General features: G+C 39.4%; 1 protein-coding gene across 1 annotated transcript; it reads left to right on the top strand.

The window, feature by feature from the left end:
- Window positions 1–491: 491 nt before the first annotated feature.
- Window positions 492–11,360, top strand: dlat (dihydrolipoamide S-acetyltransferase (E2 component of pyruvate dehydrogenase complex)). Its single transcript, XM_056263036.1, has 14 exons — window positions 492–945; window positions 1,806–1,907; window positions 2,104–2,228; window positions 2,545–2,692; window positions 2,832–2,958; window positions 4,065–4,240; window positions 4,939–5,089; window positions 5,199–5,266; window positions 5,506–5,622; window positions 5,738–5,845; window positions 5,938–6,056; window positions 6,203–6,365; window positions 9,126–9,262; window positions 10,707–11,360. The coding sequence occupies exons 1-14, from the start codon at window positions 670–672 to the stop codon at window positions 10,834–10,836; spliced, it is 1,947 nt and encodes a 648-aa protein (XP_056119011.1). The 5' UTR covers window positions 492–669; the 3' UTR covers window positions 10,837–11,360.
- Window positions 11,361–11,869: the final 509 nt, after the last annotated feature.

The raw sequence follows: 11,869 nt of genomic DNA, 5'->3' as shown, positions 1-11,869 counted from the left end.
ATTTTTTTTTTTTTTTTCATATAATAAGAGGATTGTGACTGAGGCTTTAATTTTGCCTCACATTTACCTTTGTGTTCAACGGAAGATAGAAAGTCATACGAGGTTGGAACAACATGAGGGAGAGTAAGTTTTATTTATAGGTAAATCAAACTTGAGTTTCAATACAGGATTTGTGGAAGAATGCAAAGTGGTCCAGACAACTTCTGGATGGATAGAAAGTGCTTGACGGCACTTTTACGTCAGTACTTCATACTTTACGACACCGGCTTTGACAGCTTGAAGGTTGCCATGTTTTTACAATCTTAATCCACCATTTAAAGGAGTAAATAATTGTACAGCGTTTTTCACAGAAACGTTGCTGTTTTCGCTAGTTCACCTATTAAAAAACAAAATTAGGATTTCTTTTTTTAAAAAAGTGATATATTTCTATTATTGTATATACCGGTAATTCAATTACAAATCTGGCAACCCTTGTGCGTCACCCGGAGGACGAAGCGCAGGAGTGTCGTAAAGTGGGATGTTTTGAGTGGGGAGGTCATTGGAAAGTGAGGTTGTTCTGTACGTTTTGGGGAGAACAGACTGCTGCTGCTACCACAGGTGTCAGATATTCTGATACCAGAGTAGCCTTACTTAAATCCAGCGAAGTGTTACGGGGTCATCACTTATAAAATGTTGCGTTTAGCGCTGCGAGTGCGCCCATCTGCCAGGCTTACCCGGCCCAGTGTCCTCTCGGGCCCTGCTACTGCTGCCAGTCCTCGACCCGGACCGGTGTCATGCCATCATCTCAAACGATACCACTCCAACGGCCCGGTCCGGATCCGGAGCTTGTGTCATGGTCGGCGTGTGTACAACAGCATCTTCAGTAACAGACCATGGGTCTTGCGAAGCCAAACGGCTAGTTTCAGTCAAAGCATGCGAGTGTACAGTCTACCGCCCCATCAGAGGGTAAGTTAAGCTACCTATGTTATGTGCTTCCAAAAACGTTTGACTTGGAACACAAAAATAGATGTTAGGGACTCAGCCTCAGTCAACGTTTACTATCATTGCGTCTTTTTCTACGTAAGTTAATGAAAGTGAACTGTGACCGACGTTGTCACTATGACATCTGTCATCTCTTTCTGTGATCCACAGAAGAAAGAATCTCATACGGTTTCGGAACAACAACATTAGGGAGAGTAAACGTTGTCCAAAAAAAAATTTATATGCGTATTTGGATGAACTGTCTCTTTAAGAACTGCTATATTGCAACACTGCGTTTCTTTTGCTGGTGTCACCTTCAAGATGCTCAGTCTAGAAGTATATGTGTCATGAATTCTGTGGGCTGTCAGAGGTCCATCAATGTTTTCATGCCTATACGAAACATACTGTCACTCGAGACAGCGTAACATTTTCTCATACTGCTTAACATAATCTCAATTTTTAGCCTCAGAACATAAAACTGTGTCCACAGTCACAAACTTATTGTGCTTTTCCAGGCCTAGAAAACACAAATCAATTATAAGAAGTTATGAGAAAGTCTAGAATATTTCTTTAGTGATTGAATATACATTTTTCCAGTTATACTACTTTTAAACCAATTTATTAGTCCAATCTCTATAACATAAGTTAAATAAGCGAAAAATATAGTATTTTATAGTGCAATAGTCAGAAGGTGTGGGAATCCTGAGTAGCTATAGAAATCTAAAAGCAACAAAACCTTTTAACTACCATTTCAATGCAGATCATATATTATGCTGAGAAGATTTGATAGTCATTTATGCCAAATGCTTACAGCTTTCTGTTTAACCTAATTCATTCTATTACAGGTGGAACTGCCTGCTTTGTCCCCCACTATGCAGATGGGCACTATTGCACGCTGGGAAAAGAAAGAAGGTGACAAAATTAATGAGGGAGATCTGATTGCTGAGGTGAGGCATATTCAGGGTTTTGCCACCAAGAAGCCACTTGATTGTTTAATTTTATTGTAGATAAAAAATATTAAACTAAATAATTCCTTAGGACAGCTTAGATTAGAATGTCTGTCAACCGATCCGAACCAGGCTTTCAACAGCCCCATGTTATAATTCTGATCTAATCCTAATTCTTCTGTTTTGATTTGGTCAGGTTGAAACAGACAAGGCTACAGTAGGATTTGAACTACTGGAGGAGTGCTACCTAGCCAAGATTTTGGTTTCTGAGGGTACAAGAGATGTGCCCATTGGAGCTGTCATTTGTATTACCGTTGACAAGTAAGCACAATTTCTATCTGCAGTGCCAAGATACAGAGCATCATAAGATCTGATGTTTTTTGTTTTACATAATACATATTACATAATAAACTTTATGTCCTTAAAATGTTGTAGGACAGATAAATGGTGCATCATAAGAAGGGCGTATGTGATGTAACTAAATTATACTGTCTTGATCTTGGCTTTTAATAAAAGCATAAATTTGCATGTTTGATACCCGTGTTGACAATTCAATATTGTGTGATTTGATATGTATAATATTAATGTGTACTTGTTTTTCCCACTTAATTTACATCATCTGTCTTTTGACCTTTAGTCCTGACCTCATCCCTGCATTTAAGGACTTTACAGTGGATAAAATGTCTAGCTCCGCCCCTGCAGCTGCCCCTCCCCCTCCAGCAGCGCCCACTGCTGCTCCTGCAGCGCCACAAGTTCCTGGAAGCTCCTACCCACCTCATATGAAGGTAGGATGAGATGTTGACCAAATATTAAAGTGACTACAAACAAATTCAGAAGTGAAAGCATTTGGGATATTGGCCGGTCTAAGCATAAGCAAGTATATTATTGCATGGCGTCATTAACTTGCTGTCTTGCTTTCTTTAGGTTCTTCTCCCAGCTCTCTCTCCCACCATGACTATGGGCACAGTGCAGCGCTGGGAGAAGAAGGTGGGTGAGAAGCTGAGTGAGGGAGACCTGCTGGCTGAAATTGAGACCGATAAGGCAACAATCGGTAAATTGTCAGCTATTTTGACTTTAATTATGATAATTCAACAGTAATAGTTAGATCTCTGTCCACATAAACACCTTAAACATATTGATAACATAATTTCTAATGAGGTGGAAAAAGTGGTCAATGCCCAAAACCCGTTGGTTCCACTCAATGGTGCTTAGATAAGACCTATTTACACCTTAACACTTGCGTTTTTACTGATTTGCTAAAACTGTTTCATTTACACTTGTGTCTCTGCAAAACTAATTTAAATCCAATCTTCAATTCTCACGATATATGCAAATTTAACAGAGTTTACATTGACAAAAACAGCAGATATGAGCTGCATTTTATTTATCATCAACTAATTTCAAGATCAAAGACCACAATAACACCACTATGAAGATGTTTGTGTGACGGCGAACTTTCAGTTTCATTTGCGGCAGTTTTCACGTTGGCTTGCTGAAGAGATTTTTAGCTACACATCTGCAGTGATGCCTGTTGCAGTAGCGCTGGCTTTAACATGTCATTTAGCCCATAACATGCTCTCAACACCATTATTTTTTAACATTTAGTAATGAAGTAAAATTTTACTTTTAAATTTTAATTTAACCTTTTAATGAAGTGAAATTGACATATGTGGTTTCAACAACCAGATGCATTTATACTTGTCCAGTTTCGTCTGGAATGCGTTTCAGACCACCTCCTGAAGTGGTTTGAGTGATCGAATTTAAATCAATCTCGAAAGCTTATTGGAGGGCATTTACAACCGGTGTTTTCACGATTGGATAGCTATTTAGTCAGAGAAAATGCATGAAGTGACCTGGTGTAAACAGGCCCCTAGATAGATAGATACATGTGTGTTTGTGTAAATATACATACATAAGCAGCAGAGCTTTTTTCAATATTGATTATAAGAAGACATGTTTTTCGAGCACCAAATCAGCATATTAGAATGATTTCTGAAGGATCATGTGACACTGAAGACTAGAGTAATGATTGATTGGACATATGCACACACAAATGTATATGCATAAAAAAGATTTTAAGAAGTTTGCTGTTTGCGTATGATGAGATATTAATATATGCATTAACACTGTTTAGTAATTCCTTCCTGTGGTTTTCAGGTTTTGAGGTACAAGAGGAGGGCTACATGGCCAAAATAATGATTGCTGAGGGCACCAGAGACGTTCCTCTCGGCACTCCTCTCTGCATCATTGTGGAAAAGGAATCTGACATTAGCGCATTTGCAGACTATGTAGAGACCGGTGTGGCTGCAAGCCCGCCTCCTGCTCCTGCACTGGTAAAGAGCTCTGTCATTTCTACAAGATCTGTTGTTTATTTGTGTCTGCTGTTTAAAGTAATTATGATTAATTATGCACACTTAACCTAATTGTTTTGGTGATCAGCAGTCATTTATTAAGAGCATTTGGTATTTATTAACCACATGTCGGTATACTTTTTGTGCGGCCACCTAAAGGCCATCGTGATGAAAATCAAGGTCTTGTTTTTACTGCCATCATAATATCAAGTTTCATGCCATGACCGAAAGTGAAAGGTCACTTTGCAATATTTGTAGTGTTTTGCAATACTGCAATCACGCCATGCCAATTTTGTGGGTGTGGCCATCAAGAATAGACTACAACACATTACTGTTGGTTGTGGTGCACATGATATGTTCTGACAAGATATTAAGATTGTTATAAAATTGTTAATGTATGTACACACATTGGCACATGCACTAACCACTAAGCCAGGGCTGTGTTTCTCAACAGCATTGTGAGCTAAGTTGACCGTAGAGACCATTGGTGGCACTGGTTCTACAATGTACTTAGGCTTAAGATGCTTTTGGGAAATGCAGCCCAGAACATTTTTAGAAGCATAACATGTTCTAATCCAAATTTTAAGAAGTTAATGATTCAAATCTTTAACCTAACTATAAAGAAATCATTTTAATATGTGTATTGTGTATATGACTTTTAATTGTAGCTAATTTTTCAGGTGGCCACCCCACCTCCAGCAGCAGCTCCCGCCCCAGCACCTGCCGCTGCTCCAGCCGCCCCTGCTGCTCCTAGGAAGGGTAGGGTGTTTGCCAGCCCTCTAGCCAAGAAACTGGCAGCCGAAAAGGGAATCGACATTGCCCAAGTCACAGGTAGGAGAGCTTTGATGCTTTGACTTTGATGCTGTCTGTTAGCTCATTTCATTTGCATGGGTGATGTCACTCACAGTGAATTGGGAATATGCTACTGCTTTGTCAATAGGAACTGGACCAGATGGCAGAGTCACCAGGAAAGATATCGACAGCTTCGTTCCACCTAAGCTCACTCCTGTAAGTCATTCAATTTCTTTTAAGAAAGCCCAGATAGAATATGTGCCATAATGCTGCACAAATTTCCACAGAATTCCCGCCATTCCAAAGTTCTTAAAACCTTTTAACCAGAGTTAACATTAACTAAATCTATTAAAAAGTGTTTTGCTCTAGACAAAAATTAGAATAGTTGCTATTACTGGAAATAAATAAATAACTTAATTAAACCTAAATAACATATATCGTTTTCATACCACCAGGCCCCAGCCGCTGCACCTTCCCCTGCTGCACCCACACCCAGCCCTCCAGCCACCCCTGCTTTTGCTGCTGTACCAACAGGAACCTTCACCGACATCCCCATCAGCAACATCCGCAAAGTGAGTCCACTGACCTTAGAAGACACTTTATATTCTCTAGGAATACATGAAGACTTTTATGTTACCCATAATACTCTTGTTTCCCTGCCTGTCTCTTTACTGCTGTGCTATCTAGGTGATCGCCCAGAGGTTGATGCAGTCAAAACAGACTATTCCTCACTATTATTTGTCTATTGATGTCAATATGGACCAAGTTCTTGAACTCAGGAAAGAGCTCAATGCTGTGAGTGAACTCATTTCCCGTGGCTGTAACATGATGATAAGCTCCACATTACAGTAGTCCTGATTTAAATGGTACCTTTCCCTCATGATCAGGAGGTGAAAGCTGATAACATCAAACTCTCGGTCAACGACTTCATCATCAAGGCCTCGGCTCTAGCCTGTTTAAAGGTCCCAGAGGCCAACTCCTCCTGGATGGACACAGTTATCAGACAGTGAGTGGACTCCCACAGTGCACTTCTGATCTTAACCATTTGAGGGCAGCAGTATTTTCTCACATATCAGTAGATGTAAAGTAACTGATGTGACGTTTAAATGAAAGTGAATCTGAATTAATCAAGCACTTTTTCTCTCCGGACAGAAATCACGTGGTGGATGTTAGTGTCGCAGTCAGTACACCTGTGGGTCTAATCACTCCCATTGTATTTAATGCTCATATTAAGGGCCTTGCGACTATCAGCAAAGACGTAGGCTCATTAGCTGCTAAAGCACGAGATGGTAAACTACAGCCGCATGAATTCCAGGTGAGTACTTTAGGTGCTTCATGTGGATATCAGAAATATGTATACTGTATATATGGTAACACTTTACAAAAGGTTTCATTTGTTAACATTAGGTAATGTGTTCACTAACATGAACTAAACATGAGAAATGCATTTGTTACTGTATTTGTTCACGTTAGTTAATAAAAATCCAGCTGTTCATGTTTGTTCACAGTACACTAATGTTAACAAATACAGGTCCTTCTCCAAAAATTAGCATATTGTGATAAAGTTCATTATTTTCCATAATGTAATGATAAAAATTAAACTTTCATATATTTTAGATTCATTGCACACCAACTGAAATATTTTAGGTCTTCTGATGATTTTGGCATACAGCTCATGAAAACCCAAAATTCCTATCTAAAAAAATTAGCATATTTAATCCGACCAATAAAATAAGTGTTTTTAATAAAATAAAATAAAAGTCAACCTTCAAATAATTATGTTCAGTTATGCACTCAATACTTGGTCGGGAATCCTTTTGCAGAAATGACTGCTTCAATGCGGCGTGGCATGGAGGCAATCAGCCTGTGGCACTGCTGAGGTGTTATGGAGGCCCAGGATGCTTCGATAGCGGCCTTAAGCTCATCCAGAGTGTTGGGTCTTGCGTCTCTCAACTTTCTCTTCACAATATCCCACAGATTCTCTATGGGGTTCAGGTCAGGAGAGTTGGCAGGCCAATTGAGCACAGTAATACCATGGTCAGTAAACCATTTACCAGTGGTTTTGGCACTGTGAGCAGGTGCCAGGCCAAATCACCTGATAGCTAGCTGCATTGACCCTGCCCTTGATAAAACACAGTGCACCAACACCAGCAGCTGACATGGCACCCCAGACCATCACTGACTGTGGGTACTTGACCCTGGACTTCAGGCATTTTGGCATTTCCTTCTCCCCAGTCTTCCTCCAGACTCTGGCACCTTGATTTCCGAATGACATGCAAAACTGAGCAACAGTCCAGTGCTGCTTCTCTGTAGCCCAGGTCAGGCGCTTCTGCCGCTGTTTCTGGTTCAAAAGTGGCTTGACCTGGGGAATGCGGCACCTGTAGCCCATTTCCTGCACACGCCTGTGCACGGTGGCTCTGGATGTTTCTACTCCAGACTCAGTCCACTGCTTCCGCAGGTCCCCCAAGGTCTGGAATCGGTCCTTCTCCACAATCTTCCTCAGGGTCCGGTCACCTCTTCTCGTTGTGCAGCGTTTTTTGCCACACTTTTTCCTTCCCACAGACTTCCCACTGAGGTGCCTTGATACAGCACTCTGGGACCAGCCTATTTGTTCAGAAATTTCTTTCTGTCTTACCCTCTTGCTTGAGGGTGTCAATGATGGCCTTCTGGACAGCAGTCAGGTCGGCAGTCTTACCCATGATTGCGGTTTTGAGTAATGAAACAGGCTGGGAGTTTTTAAAAGCCTCAGGAATCTTTTACAGGTGTTTAGAGTTAATTAGTTGATTCAGATGATTAGGTTAATAGCTTGTTTAGAGACCCTTTTCATGATATGCTAATTTTTTGAGATAGGAATTTTGGGTTTTCATGAGCTATATGCCAAAATCATCAGTATTAAAACAATAAAAGACCTGAAATATTTCAGTTGGTGTGCAATGAATCTAAAATATATGAAAGTTTAATTTTTATCATTACATTATGGAAAAGAATGAACTTTATCACAATATGCTAATTTTTTGAGAAGGACCTGTACAACCTTTGATTTAAAAAAAAGTGTTAGTTTTTTTTTTATCTAAGTGACTCTGTGCATATATATATATATATATACACACACACTGGGTCTCATTCATGAAACACGAGCAGAACGAATTTTTGTGAAAATTTGTGTAAAGTGGTTCTGGCGTAAATTTTCGGATTCATTAAAATGTTCGTATTTTCCAAATGTTAGTTGGTACACAAGAAATCTACACCTGCTCCCAGCCACACGTAAATAGTGCGCTTAACACCCGAACGTTTTCCTCATTAATAAGGCTGCATTTTAATTCACCTTAATCGGGTACATATTTGCACAGCATTTTGAAAAAATATTATATATAGTAATTACATACGGTTTTTCTTATTATGAGAGCCAGTAATAGCATCTGCGATGTTGGTCCTTCTCCAGTTTGAATACTATTTTTCCGAAGTGAACTAATTCGTTTTTTGCTCTCAAGCTTAATGTCGAACCATTTTCTTCTCACTTCTGGGAATGTTCGATTAACAGATGAAACTCCATTAACTACATCTAATATGCTGCCAAGCTTCCTTTTTTTTTAGGACCCGATACGCCACTATGTACGCTTGAAAATAAAATGTGGCGTTTTGAATGAACTTCTGATAATAAAACTTCAATTTCTGCATCTGAGAATTTTTTTTTTTCATTCGCATTCATGTCATAATATGATGCCCATATATAGTTGTCAGTCGGATTTAATGGGCGGGATTTATGGTAATTGAGAATGAACGTGCACGCGCATCCCATTTACGACTGATTGGAATTCATTAACACACACACACATTTCACTATCACATCTGACGTTTACAAAGTATTTGTGAATCAGGAGAAGAGTTTTCGGGAAGGTCTCTTTACGCGCAAATCACTCGCATATTTACTCGTATATTTACGAATGTTTCATGAATGAGACCCATTGTGTATATGTATGTACATATGTGTATACTGTGTGTGTGTGTATATATGTATATGCATATAAATAAAGTAATATAAAAATACATTACATAAACACTCTTGGATTTCTAGGGTGGCACCTTCACTATTTCGAATCTGGGCATGTATGGCATCAAGAATTTTTCAGCAATCATTAACCCTCCTCAAGCCTGCATTCTGGCTGTGGGTGGCTCAGAAAAGAGACTGTTGCCTGCAGACAACGAAAAAGGGTGAGCAAGGACATCAATTTGCCATCACTCCACATTAGGGGTTGAACGACTTTAGATTTTTTGAAGTCGACTGTTATGACATCAAAGTCGAGTCGACGTCGACTAGTCGCTGACGTCATTCATAAAAATACAAGAGATGAGACTGCTTTGCAACATGCCACAATTTGCAATTTATTAGCAGAAAATTATACAGATGCTGACAGACAGCTCATAATGGGGCTGTTTACACCTGGCCACTTCATGCGTTTTCTCAGATCGGATAGCTATCTGATTTATCAAAACGATTCCATTTACACCTGGTCACATAAATGTGTTTTCGCAAAACGGATATAAATTCGATCTTCAAACCCCGCGCTATATGCAGATTTAACGGGTTCACGTCACCGAAAGCAACAGTTCGAGCTGCATTTTATTGATCATCAGCTAACTTAATTTCAAAATCAAAGACAGCAATAAGAGAGAGTGGCAACAGCCCAAGATCATTTTGTTGCTTTACTTTTAACGAAGATGATTATGTGTTAAGCATCTGCGACTTACTTTCACTTTGATTTGCGATAGTTTGCACGTTGGCTTGATGAATAGATGCTCAGCTGCTCATTTGCAGTGATGCGTGTTGCAGAAGCGTCGTCATATCTGACTATAACATGACATATAGCCTATAACACGTTTTCACACTTTTGTTTTTAGCATTGTTGGGAGGAGTCCAATTTACATATGTGGTTTCAACAACCAGATGCATTTACACTTGTCCAGTTTCGTCTGGAATGCGGCCCAGACCACCTCCTGAAGCGGTTTGAGCGACTGGATTTAAATCGGTCTCGAATGCGTTTCGGAGGGCATTTACACCTGGTCTTTTCACGATCGGATGGCTATCAGTTCACAGAAACGCATGAAGTGGCCAGGTTCATCATTTAGGATGAAAAAAGAAAAGAAAAAAAAGCTATAAATTCACATCTGCGCGTTAGTGATGCGCTGATCCAAGTTATACAAAATAATATTCCAATTAATTGCGGGTGAATTAGAGATAAATCATTAATTTGTTTAAATAAATATATGAAAAAAAAATGTTTTAATGATTTTAATAAAGAGACTGAACTCTCATTTCCCGGTAAAACACAATGAGCGTGCGTCATGCTTTTACTTTCGTTTTCAACAATATCTAGTGTTAAGTTTGTGACGTATTTCCACACACTTGATGTACCACTGCTGCTTTCTTGCTGCAGTGACCCTCTGGGCTCTTCATCTGTTGTCGTCTGCAACGTGGCCACGTTGGTGGTATCAAAATTAGCGCAATAATAGTGTCACATGATCAACGCGACTAGTCGACGTCAAGCTTAAAGCGTCACGGCATTGCATCAAGGTCGACTAGTCAGTTCAACCCCTAATCTACCCAATATAGATGAAGCTCTTAAAATAGTTCCTGCATTTTCTGTGTCTCTCGCAGGTTTGACGTGGCTAGCATGATGTCGGTGACTCTGAGCTGTGATCACCGGGTGGTAGATGGTGCTGTCGGTGCCCAGTGGCTGGCTGAGTTCCGCAAGTTCCTGGAGAAACCGTTCACCATGCTCCTGTGAGCAAGCAGTTTAAAACAGTGGACTTTAAGATTTGGAGAGGTCTCTTTCATTGGTTATAGGCTCTCCCTGGGAAATACAACAGGTTGTTCTCTCTCTTTTTTATTTTCTTTCTCACTCACATACTCTCTTTCATATACTGTACATCACACATTGCTTCCTAAAGCCTGAAGTAACCTCTCAACCCAAGTCATTGTTAAGGTCATTTTCTGGAGTTTCAGAAGATATTGCTGGACAAGGGTTTCCATTTTCCTTCAGGATGTTGTTACAAACACCGTAAGTCTGTTTGCCACTAGATCAAAGATTAATGTCTGTGTCCATGGCTAAGTCTTATGGTCTGTACCTGACACATTCATTGGCACAATATGAGTTTTCTTTCTACACGAGAAAGAATGGGATGAAATCTGGAGATGTGTGTGCCAAATATTATCTGGCTACATTTGAAATTTATGACAAATTATTCTGTGCAAATTTTTATTTTCTGTATTATTGCATAGTAGAAATACATTTGTTCTGTCACTCCCTGAGCTAAATGTCTAATGTATACATAATGGGTTCTTTGCTGAGACTGTGATGTTCTTAGTATGGGGGCACGGTTTTGATATAGGAAATTTTATTTATTACATCTCTCACTCCAGACAATGCACGTTAGTGCCTTTGCTCCTGTTTATAGCGCCTGGGTTTTTCTTTTCTTCAAGTCATTCTTTAATGAATAACGCACAATTCATGGGGTGAACGGCTGTTATAAATAAACCCATGGAGAAACAGAAGAAAGGTTCCTAAATGGAATAAAACACTAGACTGGATATACATAGAATGGTTCATTCAACCTGTTTTTGGGATTCATTCGGTGCCATTTGGTCAACAGTGAGTCAAACGTGTTTTTTTTCACAAGGGACAAAAAATATGACCAATATTATATCAATATTTAATTTGACAAAAAAAATGAGAGAGAATAAACAAAATAGAAACTCAAATATGATATACTGTCCATTTTTCTTTACATTTCAATACATTTCTACAAGGAATAATCACT

The sequence above is a fragment of the Rhinichthys klamathensis genome, unplaced genomic scaffold, assembly GCF_029890125.1.
Source record: "Rhinichthys klamathensis goyatoka isolate OS25496 unplaced genomic scaffold, OSU_Roscu_1.1 h1tg000197l_1, whole genome shotgun sequence".
In the NCBI taxonomy this organism is placed as follows: Eukaryota; Metazoa; Chordata; class Actinopteri; order Cypriniformes; family Leuciscidae; genus Rhinichthys; species Rhinichthys klamathensis.
This window is presented reverse-complemented; position numbering and strand designations above follow the sequence as displayed.

Excerpts from the sequence above, each read along its gene's own strand:
- dlat (XM_056263036.1), top strand. The coding sequence starts at position 670 with ATGTTGCGTTTAGCGCTGCGAGTGCGCCCATCTGCCAGGCTTACCCGG. Across the intron at positions 1,908-2,103 it reads AGGGAGATCTGATTGCTGAG|GTTGAAACAGACAAGGCTAC; the intron begins GTGAGGCATATT and ends TGATTTGGTCAG. Across the intron at positions 5,090-5,198 it reads CGACATTGCCCAAGTCACAG|GAACTGGACCAGATGGCAGA; the intron begins GTAGGAGAGCTT and ends CTTTGTCAATAG.